Source organism: Parasteatoda tepidariorum, chromosome 1 (assembly GCF_043381705.1).
Source record: "Parasteatoda tepidariorum isolate YZ-2023 chromosome 1, CAS_Ptep_4.0, whole genome shotgun sequence".
NCBI lineage: Eukaryota > Metazoa > Arthropoda > Arachnida > Araneae > Theridiidae > Parasteatoda > Parasteatoda tepidariorum.
In genome coordinates this window covers 82,622,694-82,640,569 of record NC_092204.1, presented here as the reverse complement: position 1 = coordinate 82,640,569, position 17,876 = coordinate 82,622,694, and the positions used below count along the sequence as shown (strand labels likewise).

The 17,876-nt window shown below is 28.8% G+C and overlaps 1 protein-coding gene across 1 annotated transcript in view; it reads left to right on the top strand.

Moving 5' to 3' along the window:
* Positions 1-281: 281 nt before the first annotated feature.
* Positions 282-17,876, top strand: part of LOC107444857 (lysosomal alpha-glucosidase) — a 40,518-nt gene continuing 22,923 nt past the window's right edge. The window contains exons 1-9 of the mRNA XM_021145003.3: positions 282-1,058; positions 5,156-5,298; positions 6,486-6,651; positions 8,779-8,875; positions 12,448-12,686; positions 12,953-13,084; positions 14,161-14,271; positions 14,412-14,528; positions 15,752-15,951. Of these exons, the coding sequence (XP_021000662.2) occupies positions 558-1,058; positions 5,156-5,298; positions 6,486-6,651; positions 8,779-8,875; positions 12,448-12,686; positions 12,953-13,084; positions 14,161-14,271; positions 14,412-14,528; positions 15,752-15,951 (1,706 nt within the window). The 5' untranslated portion in view covers positions 282-557. The remainder of the gene's footprint in view (positions 1,059-5,155; positions 5,299-6,485; positions 6,652-8,778; positions 8,876-12,447; positions 12,687-12,952; positions 13,085-14,160; positions 14,272-14,411; positions 14,529-15,751; positions 15,952-17,876) is intronic.

The following is a 17,876-nucleotide window of genomic DNA, read 5'->3' as shown; positions in this document are numbered from 1 at the left end:
TGAAAACTCGAAATTATTTTAATTAAATATTAAAAAAAAGAAACTAAAAATACTAAAAAATATCAAAGAAAATAAAATGAAAATGATTATATACCAGAAGCATTTTTGCAATTAAGTGGTTAAATAAGTGGTTAATAAAATTAAGTGATATTTTAATACTACATAGTAAAAAAAAATTGTGTGAAATTTTTTGTTCCAAGCTATACCACAAATAAGTAAAAAATAACTATTTCAACCTTGAAACCGTCTCAAATCCATTTTATAGATATCATTCCAAGCACAAAAGAACGGTTGATAACGGCGGAATGATAATTATTTTATTTATCATTTCAGGACTGCACGTTTTGTATTCATTACGAACGAGAATTTTCTCAATCGTAATGAGAAACAATATTTATTTTGGTATATCTGTTTTATTTATCGCGATAAAGATCAGAATTGTAACTGACACTTTCCGTGAAACAGCTGCAAGGTACATGTATTGAAGGGGAGTTTGTTTTCTTTTTTTCGTGTTGCACGAAAAATCTGAAAATCATTAGCAAAATATTCTTTTAAATATGGACAGTTTTACTTACACTTCCGGTGAACGTCTTACTGCAGCACGCAAGCGCAGGATCGCTTACGTTTGTGGTGTTATAGTTTGCGGTGTTCTAGTTGGAACTTTTCTATTTTGGCTCATCAATGGAAGATCTTTTTCTGGTAAGAAGGGTGGAATAACACCGGACAGTTGCTCTGCTGTTCCAGATGCAGAAAAGTTCGATTGCCATCCAGATAGACCTATATCGGAAAAAGAATGTTTAAATCGTGGTTGTTGTTACAAAGCAGCTTCTGATCTAGGTGTAACAGATTTCGATCTCAAACAATCTTCATATATAGGTGTTCCATCTTGCTACTTTTCCAGTGACTACAAGGGTTACAGCTTTAAACTCTTAAAAAATGACGATTCTTCCATTAAAGGGCTATTGACTAGAAAAAATATTTCGTCTGGTTTTACTGATACTGTACAAAAAGTATCTTTGGATATCAGCTATATTGATGATAATAGCTTAAGAATAAAGGTAAATTCTTAGTGTTACTTGTATACCTTTCATTTTTTCATATTTAATGTTAATACATTTTGTGACTTAAATAATTTAGTTTGTTATTTAGAAGATTTTTTTATAAACAGTGCGTAAAAAAAAAAACGGAATACCGTGGATAAGTTTTGGCTTAGAGATCAGATCTTCACGTAATAGGACCCAGTTTTAATGGATTAGAGAAAAAACCTCAAATTTATTATTTAAATAGTGCATATGATATTTTAAGTTACGGAATCAGACACAAAAACGTACTTTGTCTGAAAAAATCTGCCTTTTTTGACGAATTTGGATTTCTTGCCTTCAAAACAGAAAGGGGATTAGTCACAATCTGGGAAACATGGTTCCAATTTGTTTGGCCAGGAGAGAGATTCAAAATTATGACCTCTTAATGTTAATTTTACTTTTTGCGTATTTTGCCATATCTAGAGAACGAAAGCTCATGGCGCACAATTATAATATTTGTCTTTACAAAGATAATTCCATGCAAAAAATTATTTTCAATAATTATTTATTGCTATTTTATTTAATATGAGTCGAAAATTTTTTGATTTGCAAGCTTTACAAAATTGTACATAAATTTAAGAAAATTAAGTTTAAATGGCCAAGTTTAATAATCGAATAAAATCGTTAAAAAAAATTCGTGAAAGATTGAAATTTTAGGAAGTTAAATACTTAAAATTTATTTTCCAGAAACTAATCAACCCAAATTTTTCAAATTGTGAATTTTGCCTTCATAAAATTATATTTTTTAAAATGATGTAAAAATTCGTATACCTTATACAAATCAAAATTTTTCGACTATTATTAAATTAAATAGTAATGAATAATAAAAATAATAAAAAAAAAATTGTTTTTGCATGGAACTATCTTTTGATAAATAAATTTTATAATTTTGTGCAGAAAGCTTTCATTTCGCTTAAAAGATTCTCAAAGTATATGAAAATACGCAAAAATTGTAACTAACATAAACTTATGATCGCTTTCCTTTCCGAATTGTCGATTGCGGTTTTCCACATTTTTTGAAGGTTAGAAATCCTTATCCGTCTAAGAGAAGATATGTTTATTTAGAGGAAGTATGTTTTGGTTTCTGATTTCGGTACTTAAAATATCATCTGCATTAATTAGTTAGCATATTTGAAATTTTCCCTTTAAACTTTCTCTGAATCGCAGTTATAGAAGATCCGATCACTGGATCAAAATCATCCATTTTTTGTGCATTGTACTCATATTAAAAAATATCACGGTTAAAAACCGTAAAAATTAAATTTAACTGGATATTGGAGTTAGGTTATATTAAACTTTTCGTTGGGTAGTGGACATTGGAGGTGTTCAAATGAACCGTGAAATGAGGCTTAATCAGTTTATCTAGTGGTGCCATCCATCGTGAGAAATGGGAAGTACTAGACTTTCTTGTGTAAAGAAGCTCTGCTCTGCTGCCATCGATGCCTATATGGCAGCTTTATAATCTAATTGCCCAGTGTCACCAATTGAGGAGTGCAGGACACTGAAAGTTTTTCATACGTTGAAGAAAATATTATGGTGTCATCGATTGACTGATTAGTCCTCTCGACTAATGTAGGAATTCAGCTGCAAATAAAGTTGCTTCATAAAATGTTCACCACACATTTATTAATTTAAGATTATTTGACATTTCGGTGATGAAACGCTTATGACTTTAGATATTTGATGATAGAAAACAAAAATATGAATTTGTAACCTTTATCACATAGCTCAGTTTAAAACTTTCGGAAAACGTGTGATCGATTCTCATTGGTTATTGGCCTAGTTGGCGTGGATAAAAATCTAGGTTGTTTAACCGTATTAAGTGAAAACTATCAATAAATGATTTTTCTCAACATTAACAATTTCAATGCTTTCTACTTTATGATTAGTCGAGAGCGTCTTTGTTGAACATATTAAAGTAACAATTCCAGGACTATTACAGGGAGAGATTTCGATCGCTTTGCAAGTATTTTATTATAAAGTCTTGTCATCAAAACTAAACAAATAGATAACATAACAAATCAATACCTAACAAATCAATACCTCTGGGGGTACTGGATTGGAGATTGATCATTCTCTGATTCAGGTCAAAATTACGATCTATGGATGAATGAATAGATGTATGAATGGGTCCGCCCTACAAACGGGTGTGATGTATGGGTGTGGCAGAAGTCGAATTCTGGGGCATAAATGGCGCCACTGGAAAAACAAGAACAATAGCACCCCTCTGTTTTCACAGGCATACGGAGAGAGAGAGAGATCAAAACTAAAAATATTTTTTCCCAATTATTTAATCACAGCAACATCTAAGGAAAACAACTTGGAGAATTATAAATAAATTTAATGCAAGAATTCAATAAAAAATGTGCTTAAAATGTTTACTGTTGAAAGTTTTAAATGTAAAAACATTCTAAAACTGGTAAAACCATCTTTTGAATATTTTTGTTTAGGTTTCATAAATTTTATACGAAATACACTTTTCAAAATGATTACGATAGTCGATTTAACAATAAAGGTTACTCAAAAATTTAACAAAAAAAGTTATGGTTTTATGCATTCAAATATATATTTCACTTTGAAAAAAAAGACTTCGTTTCGGCTTTAGAATCAAATAATACAGTGGCATTAATAAATAAAATGGTAAGAGAAAGAAATGTATATACATAAGAGAAAAAATGTGTATTCCTTCCTACTAGAAAGTACTTTTGCTCTGTTGGAAATATAGCATATTTTGTAGATAACAAAGAAAATAAAAAACTATCTCGTATGGGCTTAGTGCAGTTGCAATAGTTTTGTCGTTTTGTATTCTTAAATATCTTCATTTTTTCTTCTTATTGCTTTCGAGGTTTTTTCTGACACTATTCACACAAACATGCATAAAATTTGTTATTTTGAAAGAGTTCGTATATTTTGCTTTTAAAATTTGCGTTATAACAAATAAAATATGCAGTGATTACCTACCGAATATCTTATTTAATGATTTTTAATCTTATTTTAAACAATCTCTGACCTTCGAAAGTACTTAAAATAAAGTTTCAAATTTTACATAACATGAGATATTTTACCTTTTCAAAAATTTATGATACAAAATTTTTTTCTTGTATATCATATTTCACTTAAAAATAGAAATTTTAAAATTGAGATTCAAAAAATTATTCGCGATCGCAACGAACTATAGGGGGCGTTGTTGTATGAGACGGATACCTGCGATTTCCATATGAACAGTGATTCATTTANGTTTACGGAAGGAAATGAAAACGTTTGCCCAGTAAAATTAAATTAAGAAAAAAAGTTTTTTAATAAAAGTCGTTTGATGAAAAAAGAAAAAGAATGGGCCAATTCTCTGACTTGGAGTTTTTGGAAATCGCTCCAAGATGTTTTAACAATACCGTTCACAAACAGACAAAAAAGCTTAATCGGTTTTAATCTTAAGAGAAAAGGGGAGATATTTCATCCTTCTCTTTTTGCAATAAACGAACGAGTTTTTGGTTAAATTGAAATATTTTTAAATTAAGCTTTCATTTCACTAAAAATATTTTCTAACACCGCACCGACAGTATTTCTAATTGTAATTTTCATATCAAAATGTTTTAACATATATTCATATGAAATATACACATAGAAATTGATAATTTTATTAGTGCATTTTAAAAAGAACGAACAAAACAGTTTCAGTAAGAATGTAGACTTCTAAAAATCATGATTTTTTTTAAGGTTTTAACTTTTTTTATTATATTTTTTGTATAATTATTTAAATATTGGTTAAAAAGAATTATCAAATAAAGAATAATGACGTCACTTAAAATCTATGAACTGGATCATTTGAAAAGTCGCTCGCCAAACGATTGTTTAATTTTTAAAAATTAGATGAATTGTGAGCGAGTTCTAAAAGCTCTGTGATACGGAACAGACCCATTGTCTTACAAAATAGTTTGAAATTATAAAATTATAAGACAGCGTTAATATATCGGAATGAATGCAAAACTAATAACGTAAAAAGATAACAATATTACGATAATTGAATTGCTTAAAAATTTGTAATCTTCCTTTCTGATTTTGTGTACTTTCTGTAGCTAACTGATGCCGTGTCTAAGCGATATGTCCCAGACACTCCTCTCTACGTAAATCCATCTCCACGAAAGAATCCCTTGTATGATGTGAAATTAGATAATGATGGATTGTTAACAATTACAAGAAAATCAAGTTCTGCTGTTGTGTAAGTAGAACACATAATGAACATAATAGTTATTTCAACATAACTTTTGAAAAAGTTTTCCTCTTTTTAATGGAAAAACATTATACTGTTGATTGTGTGTGGATTATAGATGCTTAATTCTGACTTATTTAAGTTATAAATTTAATAAATAAGGGATAATTTTATTTCAATTTGAGTTTGGGATGAAGTGAAATTAAATGCGGTCAAATAGTAATCATACTAAAAGAAGGAAAAAACAATCTTGGGAATTTAAAATGTATATTGGCGGCATGCAAACTACACTCTTAAATTCTGCAATTTGAAAAAGCAAATGGGTGGTTAATTTTTTTTTTAATCATTGAGCAGATATTTAAATCGAAGCAAGCAAATGTCATTCGCGATCGCAGCGAACTAAAGGGGGCGTTGTTGTATGAAGACGAATAATTGCGATTTCTATATGAACAGTCATTTAGTTGCTCTGGAGACGTCTTTAATTTAGCGTGTAGCATTGTAACGTTCCTTATTTTTTGTGGCTTATTAAATTAAATTAAAACGTATACCATCGACCGAGGTTATTTTGTTATCCAGCGTCATTTTGACAGTTTTTGATTTTTCAAAAGGAATCAAAGAGCATTAACAAATGGGCATTACACTTGAAGCAATGCGCTGATTTTAAATTATATCGATAATCTTGCACTTGAAGAATTATGTGGGCTATAGAACAGACAAATAACTTAAATATTTCAAAAGTTATTAAACTTTTTTTTTAAAAATTCACCACATGGATGACATTCTTTTACTTAGATGAAAATTATCAAAATTATTACGTATTCTCAGTTTTTGCAAAGTTTTATGAGTTTAGGTAATCAGCATTGGAATAAATTTTTAAATATTAAAACTCTTAAGCTCCATCCTTAAGCTTAGGAATTATTTCTCTTCCACCTATTGTGAGAAACGTACAAGTATTTTAAACTGTAAACTTGTAAATTTAAAATTAGAGAAATCGACAAACTATTGTTGATGGTACTGCAAACTTATAAGTATGAAGAAGAAAACTTCATCAACTAAACAAATTAAATGTCTATAATTTGTACTTAACAATGACATTATATTAAACTTTTAAAAATATTTTGAATGCATTTGGTGAACTTTTGAAAGTTCATTTCATTAGATAAGTTAGACCATCTAATATCTTACATTTGTTTTAGGTTTAAAACAAAACTTTCTCAACTGATCTACAGCGATCAATTTTTGCAATTGTCCACTTTTGTAGCCTCGCAAAATTTTTATGGTTTCGGAGAACACAAGGATAGAATACGCAGGTCTTTTGATTGGACAAGAATTACTCAGTTTAATCAAGGAGATCTTCCAGTTGTATGTATAAATACTTTCATAACATTTTTTTAACAATGCTCCCCAACATCAGTTTTGCTGGATAGGGAGTGAATGTGCTGATATTTTAGCTAGAAGACCCAATATGTCAGCGGAAATTTCTTAATACCTTTCGAACTAAGCGAATTTTTAAATCTTCAACTTGGAGAGATAATTGGAATACGCAAATTAATAGTACATCATATGACATTTATTCTATCCTCAATAACTGTAAAAGTATATCCGCCGATCGCCGAGTTGTAATTGATAGGCTACGCATCGGTCACTTCCCGTATACCGATATGCATTTATATAAAGCAGATCCTACATATATAGATCCACAATGTCAAGTTGGCATTACTATTGAACATACTTTAACTCACTGTAGACGATTCAAATATTTCAGGAACAAACTTTTTGGAATATTTTAGGATATTTCAGGAACAAACATCCTGACCTTAAGAATTTTACTAAGTACTTTATGCATCACAATCTTTTTAGAGTTTATGAAAAAGGACTATCTCTAGTAATTTAAATAAAAAAAAAATGTGTAACTCTCTAACCTAAATATTGGCATCGTATAAATATTTCTGATTCTTGCGAGAATGAAGTTCAATCTACCAACATGCTAAATCCTAAACCTAGGAAAACTTCACCATTTTTTTAAATATTTAAATATGAATTTGTGTAAACTGACAAGCCTTGAATCAAAAATTGGAGCATATAAGTTTTTTTAAATTAAAGAAAATTCTCTCCACTGTTTTTGAGCTCAATAACTTCTCAAGGTGGTAGAAAAACCATTTCAATGCTGCTACCCTTGCAGACAAATTGGTTGAACGAAACCATAATACGGTGCAAATCTGCTATAACTTCGATTAGGCTGTAAGTTGAACCATGTTTCCGTTCAAGTACTGAGTATTAATTTTAAGAAGTACCATAATATGATTGAACTTGAAACCATGTTAAGGATGCTGCAAATCTGAATAGTGTTAAACACACTCCAAAATTTCCAAAAGTGTATGATTTGCTTTTTTATATAACAATAAGGAAAAATATGAATTCAATATGTAAAATTAAGGCGGGAAGGAAATAATGAAGAAATATGAAGGAAATAAGTAAAATCCTTGATTTACAGTGCAAAAATGTGAGTATCGTGTAAAGGCAGTGTAGTATCATCGTGTAAAAGTATGGAGCTATCGGATAAAGATAATTAACGTGTGGAAATAACGATATGCATTTTAACCCACCGACAGTTTAACACGTAAGAAATCGTATTTTATCCTGCAGTCTTCACCGCATAGCAAAAACAGTTTTTTCATGTTATTAGATAGGAAAATTGTGTATTGTGGTGAAACATTCTCCCAATTTTGCTCATTTGCTAAAAAGTCAATGGGTTAAAAGTATGAATCAACATTGCAAAACAAATAATTTTCAATTTTTTAAAAAGGCACTCTATCTACTGATTTATTTAGTTTTAACAAACTTGCTTTTATGGAGCTATCTTGCCACCGTCTCAAACCAAAATAAAATATAATGACAGTACTTATAAATGTCTCTTATTTTAACAAAATTAGCTCTACAATAACTATTCCTTAGATCAGCTAAATTAAGAATCAATAGTAAAAAATTTAAATTGAAATATGTAGATAAATCGGGTGAATATAGATTAATGTAGGAGTGTTGAAGTTTTCTTTAATAATAAAAATACATGGGGATCTAAAAATGTAGCAACATATAGTGAGCTATTTTGCTTAGTGAACAGCCAAATCCCAAAAAAGATTGAAAATCCAATGAGGAAATAATAAAATAAGTATTGTATCATCGGGAAAAATTCTTTATCTATATGTCAGATGTATATAATAATTATTGCGTTTTGATTAACGTTACAGTTTTATTCTTTGATTTCTATATTAACCCTTTATTGATTTCCTTAATTATCATAAATTTTTCATAAATGCAACTTAGGTTAAGTAAGGAATTTAGAGGATGAATAACTAATAGGTCTAATGCAAATTTAGACAATTGTACTTTGATTCCTTAGAAATTAATTGAATTCCCCTAATAGCTATTATTTACAAATCTTGAAAAAGTTTATAACAAATATATTCATTGTTATATAATTTAATACAGCCTCACAGGAATCTTTACGGAACTCATCCATTTTATTTGATTGTGGAACCTGACGGAAATGCCAATGGAGTGTTTCTACGAAATACCAATGCTATGGGTAATTTTCTTCTACTTGACTAGACGTCTGGAAGTGAAAAGGGTGTGAATGCCAAACAGTAAATTTCACGAGAATCTGATTTAAAAATAGCAATAATAGAAAACGTATTTTGTAAAAGTTAAAACAAAATAATGTATCATTATAAAACTTTTATTCTTATTAACCATAAAAAATAAACATTTAAAAAATTGGCATTTACACCCTTTTTGAATTATAGTTTTGAGTTATTTTAATTTTTTCAATTTCATTGCAGATAGATGGGCACAATTTTGATTGTTTACCGAATACAGATACGTAACAAATTCTAAATTCATTCTACATAACTGTATTGATTAACATTTAAAATAATAAATACAACATTAAAATAAAATAAGTGCTATTGAAACATTTCCAAATATATATTATATAATATGAATAGAAATATGACCAAATACACGTCTTTGTCACCTGTAGTAAAACAAAACTCATTCTAAATATCACCATTGACTAACATTTCATTACTTGCTCTATGGGTCATAAAACCGGCGTTGAACAGCTGATGTTCAATTTCGTAGCCTTGTAATTTTGAACCCAACTCAAAAGGCAAGGAAGCTCCTGGATCAAATAATGGAAGAAACTAGCCTTCGTAAAGGACTTTTTGATGGAACTAACCAGCATTGCCTTTCCATGAGGGAGGAAAACTATGAAAACAGCCCATGGTTAGCCCGATGGCAAAAAGATTCTGACCCATGATCCGTTTACCACTGTGATATTTTAAGTCTGCACTGTGATCGATGTGAGCCGGGAGCAGAATTCGTATCAAACGTTGACCGCTGGGATTCGAACCCAGATACCTCGTTGAGCGACGAACTCTCCATCGCCTTAGACGCTACGACTCATTGACTAACATTTAAAATATTATAGAGAAGATTAAAAATAAATAAATAATTCTTAGTAAGTAAATAATTTCAATTAATAAATAAATTTAAATATTACCAAATATATAATTCTTTTATAAGAACACAAATGTATCTTCAAACATGTATTGTCCTTTAAACAATATAATATTTGTAAATATTTAGATCCTTATCTTCCTATTATGATTTTTATTCAATTGAGAAAAATATATGATTTACTTATTAATTTAAAAAGTACTTAAATTCGCCTTTTTATATTAACTTTTCTACTTTTTATTGAAATAAAAACTTACGTTTCCATAAGTTTCGCTGTTTTCGTTATTAGTTCGTTAAGACACTTTCATTTGAAATGATAACATAAAACTGCACTTAATAAACATCATCCATATAACTTTAAATAAAACCGTCTAGGGAAAATGTTCGATTAGTTGAAACATATTACTTCAGGCAAACTAAACTAATTAACTCTAACTAAACTCGAGAAGTCTAAAGAATTGCCGTTAGCGGTATTAAATGAGCATCCCAGAAAGAATCGTTACTGTCCCACAGCTTTTAAATGCGACCTTACGTTTGAGAGATTTAAAGACTAGCAATACAATTCGAAACGTTCTTTTCTCCTATCAGGGTACTTTACACTAATGAAACTATCAAAGTTTGAGTTATTTTTTATTTTAAATATATTGATTTGTTTGTTTTCCAATTTTAAAGATATATTTCAGTCATTGGTGTGCAGTCTTTTTAGAAGAGGTATCGAAACATTTATTTACATTTTGTATTTTTTATGCTTTTTATTTTTTTTATCGAATACTTTTCTATTGATAAATTTATTATGAGATGCACCGTAAAAATTTTCATATCAAATTACGGTAAAAAGTATCAGAACTCAGGATACCGGTACTTTTTACTGTTTATTTTTATGTTACGAAACGAAAATCTGATATACCGTAATTTTTACAGTAATAATTACCGGGAAATCACTGAACCACTCTAATTAAATAAATATTACCGTAAAATAATTAAATAACTCTAATTAAATAAATATTTCTGTAAAATCATTTAATCACTCTAATAAATAAATATTATTGTAAAAATTACGGTATAATATTTAACTGTAAAAATGGATTTTATGGATGATGAACCCAAAGTACTGGTATTTTATACCGCAATTCGATCCGGAATTTTTTGCAGTGTAATCACAATATTTTGACGATTACATGTTAATATAAAAATGAAAAATATGAAGGCTAAGATGTTTCATTTTTACTTGTAAATATGTCAAATTTTTATTTTAAATAGTATATAAATCTAATTTGATATTCCTCGGTACATGACTTATAAAAATTGGTGTTAGAGCAAGGACCCAAAAGTAATACCTAACTTAGAAGAAAAATTGTACCATTTTACATTTTTTTATCCTTTATTTATTTTTTGTCACTTTTAATTCTCTAAAAAGTAGTTTGTTGTGTGACATAGTAACCAGAATTTGTAGCTGGACTTATCTCATTGATATAAGTTAGTCTAGTTATTTTCGAACTTAGTTCCCCACGGGACCCTTTTATCAACGTCGGTTTACTTACGACGGTTCGGGATTCACAAATTTTTGAACCTAAAAAACTTTAGAATATTCAGCGTTTTCAACATAGGATAACTTAAAATATCCAACGTTTTGAACCTAAGTGAAACTAGAATAACCGTCAAAAAGTAGGAATTAATTTTTTAAATGATTTTCGGGTTGAAATTTATATTTTTATATAGAATTTAATTAAAATCTGTATATTTTTATCATGGTAATACGGTGGAGAGCACGCATAAAACGAGTTGAGTTCCTTATCTTATGTCAATTTTTGATTTGAACTATAAAAATGAAAGAATTTAATATCATTTGTTTTTCCTCATATATATGTAACCGTCAAAGTATGAAACGTCAGCATTCTATAGAATGCCTAGGCATTGTATATAATGCCGGATGTTTTTAGGCATTCTATAAAATACCTAGGCATTCTATAGAATTACAAATGCTATTTAGGCAAAGTATGAAAAAAACATACTGATGAGGTTATTATGCAAATAATGTTCATTTCTCAAAAATAAAAATGTTATTCCGAAAAATGCCACTAAAAAGAAGAGAGTGCCATTAAAAAAAATTATTCAAAATGCGTAAAGAAAAATGAAAGTTGTACAAAACATAATTTATGTTTTTCTTATTAAGGGAAACAAAATGTTTACATAAAAAATTGACATTTATGTCACAATTATTTTAAGTTTAGAAAGAAATATTGCACAAAATATCCATTTCATCACTTTAACTAACATGGCCACAGAAGATTCTATACTTTGCCTGTTTCTTATTTGCCTAGGAAATGTGTAAAATATAAATCGTTTCATACATTTTCGGCTAATTTTAGGCATTATATACAATGCCTAGACATTCTACAGAATGCCGGATTTTAAACTTTGCCTGTCACATATAGAATAGCTGTTATTTTAAAAAGAAAAATCTTTTTGCATGTTTTATGGAATTTCACGCTTCCTTTATGAGATAATTAATCGTTATTTTTTTTAAGTTTAAATTTATTTTGTCCACTGTATATTGACCTTAGCATGCTTAGTATTTTAATTACTGACATAAAAAATCCACTAGATACTTGTAATAAACAAACTTTTCACATATATTAGATGCTATCCTCCAGCCAGCTCCTGCTGTCACCCTGCGTACTATTGGTGGAATACTGGACTTCTTTGTCATGCTTGGACCCAAACCAGATAACGTCATATCACAATATACAGGACTCATTGGCCGCCCATTTATGATACCCTATTGGAGTCTCGGTTTTCAACTCTGCAGATATGGATACTTTTCTCTAAATAAAACTAATGAAACTCTACAACGTAACTTGGAAGCTGGTGTACCAGTAGTAAGTTATTTTTATTCTTTAAATACAATAAAAATAATTTTTTGACCTTTTTTAAGCATAAATATTTGTAATGCATTATTTTAAAATTTTTAAACCCTTTGGCTATATATATATATATATATATATATAAGAGTAAATTTCGTCTTTAGGTTCATTCAAAGTAGTACTTTTTTTCTAAATTTTTAAATAATGCTAATCACAAATTGTTTTCTAATATTTTTTGAATAATTATGTAACTTTTAACGATTAAATTTATCATTTATTAGGATGTTCAATGGCATGACATAGATTACATGCGGAAACATCTAGATTTCACTTACGATGATTATTGGTTTAATGGACTTGATGATTGGGTTAAGGACCTGCACAGACAAGGAATAAAATATATAGCTATGATTGTAAGACAAAATTTTTCCTTTTATTTGTAGTTCCAACCTTGTAATTAATCTTAGGATTTAAATTTTACTTACAGTAATTACCATTATTAACTGTTAAACTTGACACAAAAAATACAATATGGATTGTTTTGAAGATTTCATCAGGAATGCAACTGCAGAATTGAAATTTGGCGAACTGAAAAGACAAATTTTGTCTAGGAACATAACATGAGCTTTATGATGGAAAGTTATTGCAATCTTAAACGCTTTTTTTTTTGCACATTTTTTCTCGATTATTTTCTTACTGCGTTACATTTTACGCCACTAAGCATAAATAATACGACATTTATTTGAATTGAAACAACATTTAAAAGATTGAAATTACGATGGACTGTAGAAAAATGTACAAAGAGTAAGATAGAATAAAAAAGTTAGATATTCAACAATTAGTTCGAAAATTCTTGAACAATTGTAGGAATAATGGTTCAATTTGTAGGAAAACAATACCATGCATGGTAAATCTGCAGCCCGCTGAAACGCAACTACGGAGTTAATATTCGACGTGCTGAAAGAGTAATTTTTATTTGTGAGCTCAAAGTGAATTTTGTTAATTCTGATTCGTTCAAAATTTATCTCGTATTCAAGTGCTTTTTCATCTTTTTTTGAGTTTGTTTGCTTTCAATATTGACTTTTCATTCATTGCCGTAAAAAAATTATTATTTTTAAACAAGATCATTGAACTTGACGCGTTATGCAAATGACGCGTCGGCAATTTCCAGATATGCAACACAATTTAAGCTAATTTTCTGAAATTCATAAAAAAGTGTCATTTAATATACCTGTCAAGTGTCATTTAATATATTAAAGTAATCGTAATAATAATACATTCAGAAGATAGTCTTGAGACCCAAAGAAACCTTGCCAAACTTGAACCCTTCGACTGATTGAATAGACAACAAGAGATTAAAACTTCTTCCCATTTTCAATCTTCCTTCTTTTCCTTACTTCTTCACACCATACGCATTAACGTAAAGCCTTATTATTGATTAATTTTTACATTCTTCATACTTGCATTCATATTTACCTTATTTTTCCAGTCACCAGGAGTATCTAACACGGAAGAAAATGGAACATATCCCGCTTATGACAAAGGGAAAGAACTAGATCTCTTTGTAAAAGATGTATACGGCAATGATATCGAATCTAAAGTAAATACCTTTCTTATTTGCATGTACAAAAAAGAAATGAAAAGAAAACTATTGTGAATAAACCTCTGTAATAGTTTGTGCAGTTATTGTTGAAAGTTTAATTTTAAACATTTTTTAAAATTATATTTGTTATATTGCAGGTGTGGAATGATAATTATACAGTTTATCCTGATTTTACGAATCCAAACACTCAAAAATACTGGAAAGATAGATTTGTGGAGTTTCATTCTATTTTGGATTTTGATGGCGTATGGCTTGTAAGTAAACAAATTTCCTGAATACATTTAGCTTTGTTAACAAAATAGTATTTCCCCCATAAGCTGGTGTACCAATATAAAACCATTCATTTCTCAAAAATACTATTATTTCAAAACAAACTCTTTTTTCTTCAAGCAGATAAGTATTGTTATTTTGGCAATAAAATTCCAAAATTATATGAAACTACTTAGTCAAGTCAGCATTGTGGTAGGCGCGAGCCGAGAGCAGCATTCGTGTGATCAGCCGACGTTGGGATTCGAACCAGGGGAACTGTATTGGGAATCAGTCGTTCTGTTTTCTGACCAACCATAGCCATTGGGAAAAATTTTAAAGTATTTTTATCGTAAAGGTCTAATTTATTTAAATAATATTAAAGTGCAAAAATGTTTAAAATTATAGCAGCCCATCTGTCCAAAAATGTCTGGTAACATAACTTACGAAAAAATTATGTTTAAGGAAATGCAATAATCAGGTAAAGCAATCAGATCAAGCTGACAAAAAAATCGAATCATAGTTTATTTCTACGTTGTTCAAAACCATAAAATAATTTCTGAAAAATAAGAGCAAGTACAGAAAATAATCGTAAAAGGATTTGAAAAGGTGAAAGTTATCCTGCTGTAAGTAAAACTGCATGACAAAAATTAAATTTTAACTGGCGTTTAAATCCATTCATGATTTGAATGAAAAACTGAAGAAACATGTTTTTTCAACAAGACAGCTTTAAGTCGTCAAATATACAAAGACAAATTGAAAAAAAAAGGGCAATGCTTTACAGTCCGCGGAAAACTGATAAAAATAGAAAAATAAATCTTTACTATATTGAACAGTTTTTTTTCAGTGAGAAATGTGTTTTTCTTCTCTGTAGAATTGACAGTTGTTTTTTACAGTACACATTTGAAATCTTAAATTTCATTATGTGTATCAGATATTGTGTCTCTTCGGAATATTATTATGCAGGATTAGCTTACGATATAAATTTTAAAATTGAAAACAACAAACCAGAACCAGCCAGAACTAGGTTTCTGGCCAACAACTGGGCCAGAAACCAGCATCAATCCTGGTATCTCGAGACGATTTCTACCCAAGAGCCATAGTATGAAGACTTCTGCTTCAAAAACTTGTGACTTTCCTTTATAAATTAGGAACATGCAGTGTAATAATAAGGAAATAAGATTCTAAATTCTATGACTATTCTATTTATGAAACACGTTTTGACTTGCAGGATATGAATGAACCACTAAATTTCGACAATGGAACGTATGATGGTTGCCCAGAATCACCTTTAGAAGATCCTCAGTACGTTCCTGGAAGGCCGTATCCTCTTCGAACTTTGACCATTTGTATGACAGCCAAGCATTATTCTACTGACCATTACAATGAACACAACTTGGTTGCTTACAGGGAATCCCGCGATACATATCTGTAAATATATTTTACTCACTACTTAATAAAACCGACAATTGTCTTAAACTTGCTCGCTTAATTTAAAGTGACAAATACAATAATTAGACATCATCTCAGGAAAACTCTGTATTTATCTTTTTTTAAGAAATGAGTTAAACGAGATGCCATATAAAGCAAATTCAAATAATTTAAGAAGTATAAAAAAGTAACATTTTTAGAAGACATTCGGTGAAAAAACTGAATTGTTTACTTATAGGCAATTTTAAACTTTTTTTAATTAGAATAAAACACTGAATTTCGAAAATCAAACTGTCATACAGTAATACTTTGTAATCTGAATAAAATTCGAAAGCGAACTTTAACATATCATCTAATGAAAATATTATACTTAGGTTTCAGATAAAATTTGTCAGGATGCAGATTCGACTATAATACACCAAATTTCCGTAATCTATCAAAATCACATTTATTAAAACCAAATTAAAAGACGTTATTCTTACATTAATAAAAAAATCAGAAAAAACACTGGCATAAAAAAAATATATATTGTTTTCCCTATGCTTTAACATTAGGATACAATGGCTTTAGATATAGATTATAATTTGTTTAAATCTAAAACTTCTTTATGAGCAGAAAACTTTTTTGTTCAAAAATTTAGAAATTTCTCTTAATTTTAAATAACTTGTGACTAAAATTCTGAAATATCCTTTATATTCACAGTTTTATAAAACAAAAGTTTTACAAGTTTTAATGTAACAAAAAATAGAAAAAAAGTAACGAGCTTTAGAAGTGTAAAGATAATCATTAAAGAATCAAAATTTATTAGTAAAGCAAGAAAAGAAATACATAACTATAAAGCTTCATCATTTACTCTTTTATTTTCATTTACTTTCTACCGTTTAGTCTTTAACTGATTAATTTCCTCGCTCAAATTATTAAAAAATGACACCATGTTATTAACTGTGGTTTTCAGTATAATAATGTTTGTGAATAACATGGAAACAATTCAGATGTATAAATGAAATGTTTTAACAATACACGCTGAAAAGCAAAATTTCTTACATATCGTTTTAATAAGTTAATTAATTTTGTCATTAAATTATGCTATTTGAATCCTTTTTTGTACGATGGTCGCAAGTGCGCGTAAATTGAAATGAAAAGACATCACAATTTAAGCAAAGTAAAGATATCACAATATTATTAACCATGATCTTCAAAACCATTTATAGCATTTTTTGAATGATATTGAAATGTTTCAGATTTTTAAATGAAAGATTTTAACCCTTTGACCTTAATGGAACACCGGTGTCCCTTTTATTTTTTATTTTTTTCTGATGCTCTCAATGCAAGTAAAAATATGTTTTGATAATTTTTAATTATAAAAAGATAGTGTAATAGTTACTAAAATTTCTTAGATAATCGGAATTACATTTGTCCAAAAATATAAAATCCAGGAAAAGTAGTTTAAATTTTTTTTTTTTTAGTTCATATTCAAAACTTTATCACTAATTAACTTTTTTGGTGAAAGAAATTCCAATGGTGAATAACTGTTACTTTTAGATCTAAATAACTATAAATAAGAGGACATTTGAAAAATTATTGTCTAGAATTGAGCTGCGTTAAGAAGATTTTACCTTTAACGTAGTAAAAAAAAAACACCGGTGTTCATTACCATTAATTATTAAAATGCTAAGTATAATATTTTTCACTTATTTTGACCAAATTTTATACAAAATGATGAAAAGAGTATGGAAAATATGCTTCATAAGAATTCTGCGTCAAAGGGCTAACAATTGTTTAAATGAAGAAAAAAAATAGTAATTTTTACGTTTTAGTATGTAAACTAATTTGTTCTGGACATTTTAAATCTATTTTTCCAAAGTATATTTTTTTCTTCTTTTATTTCGAAATTACTTTGTAAGGACAGATAAAAAAACACACTT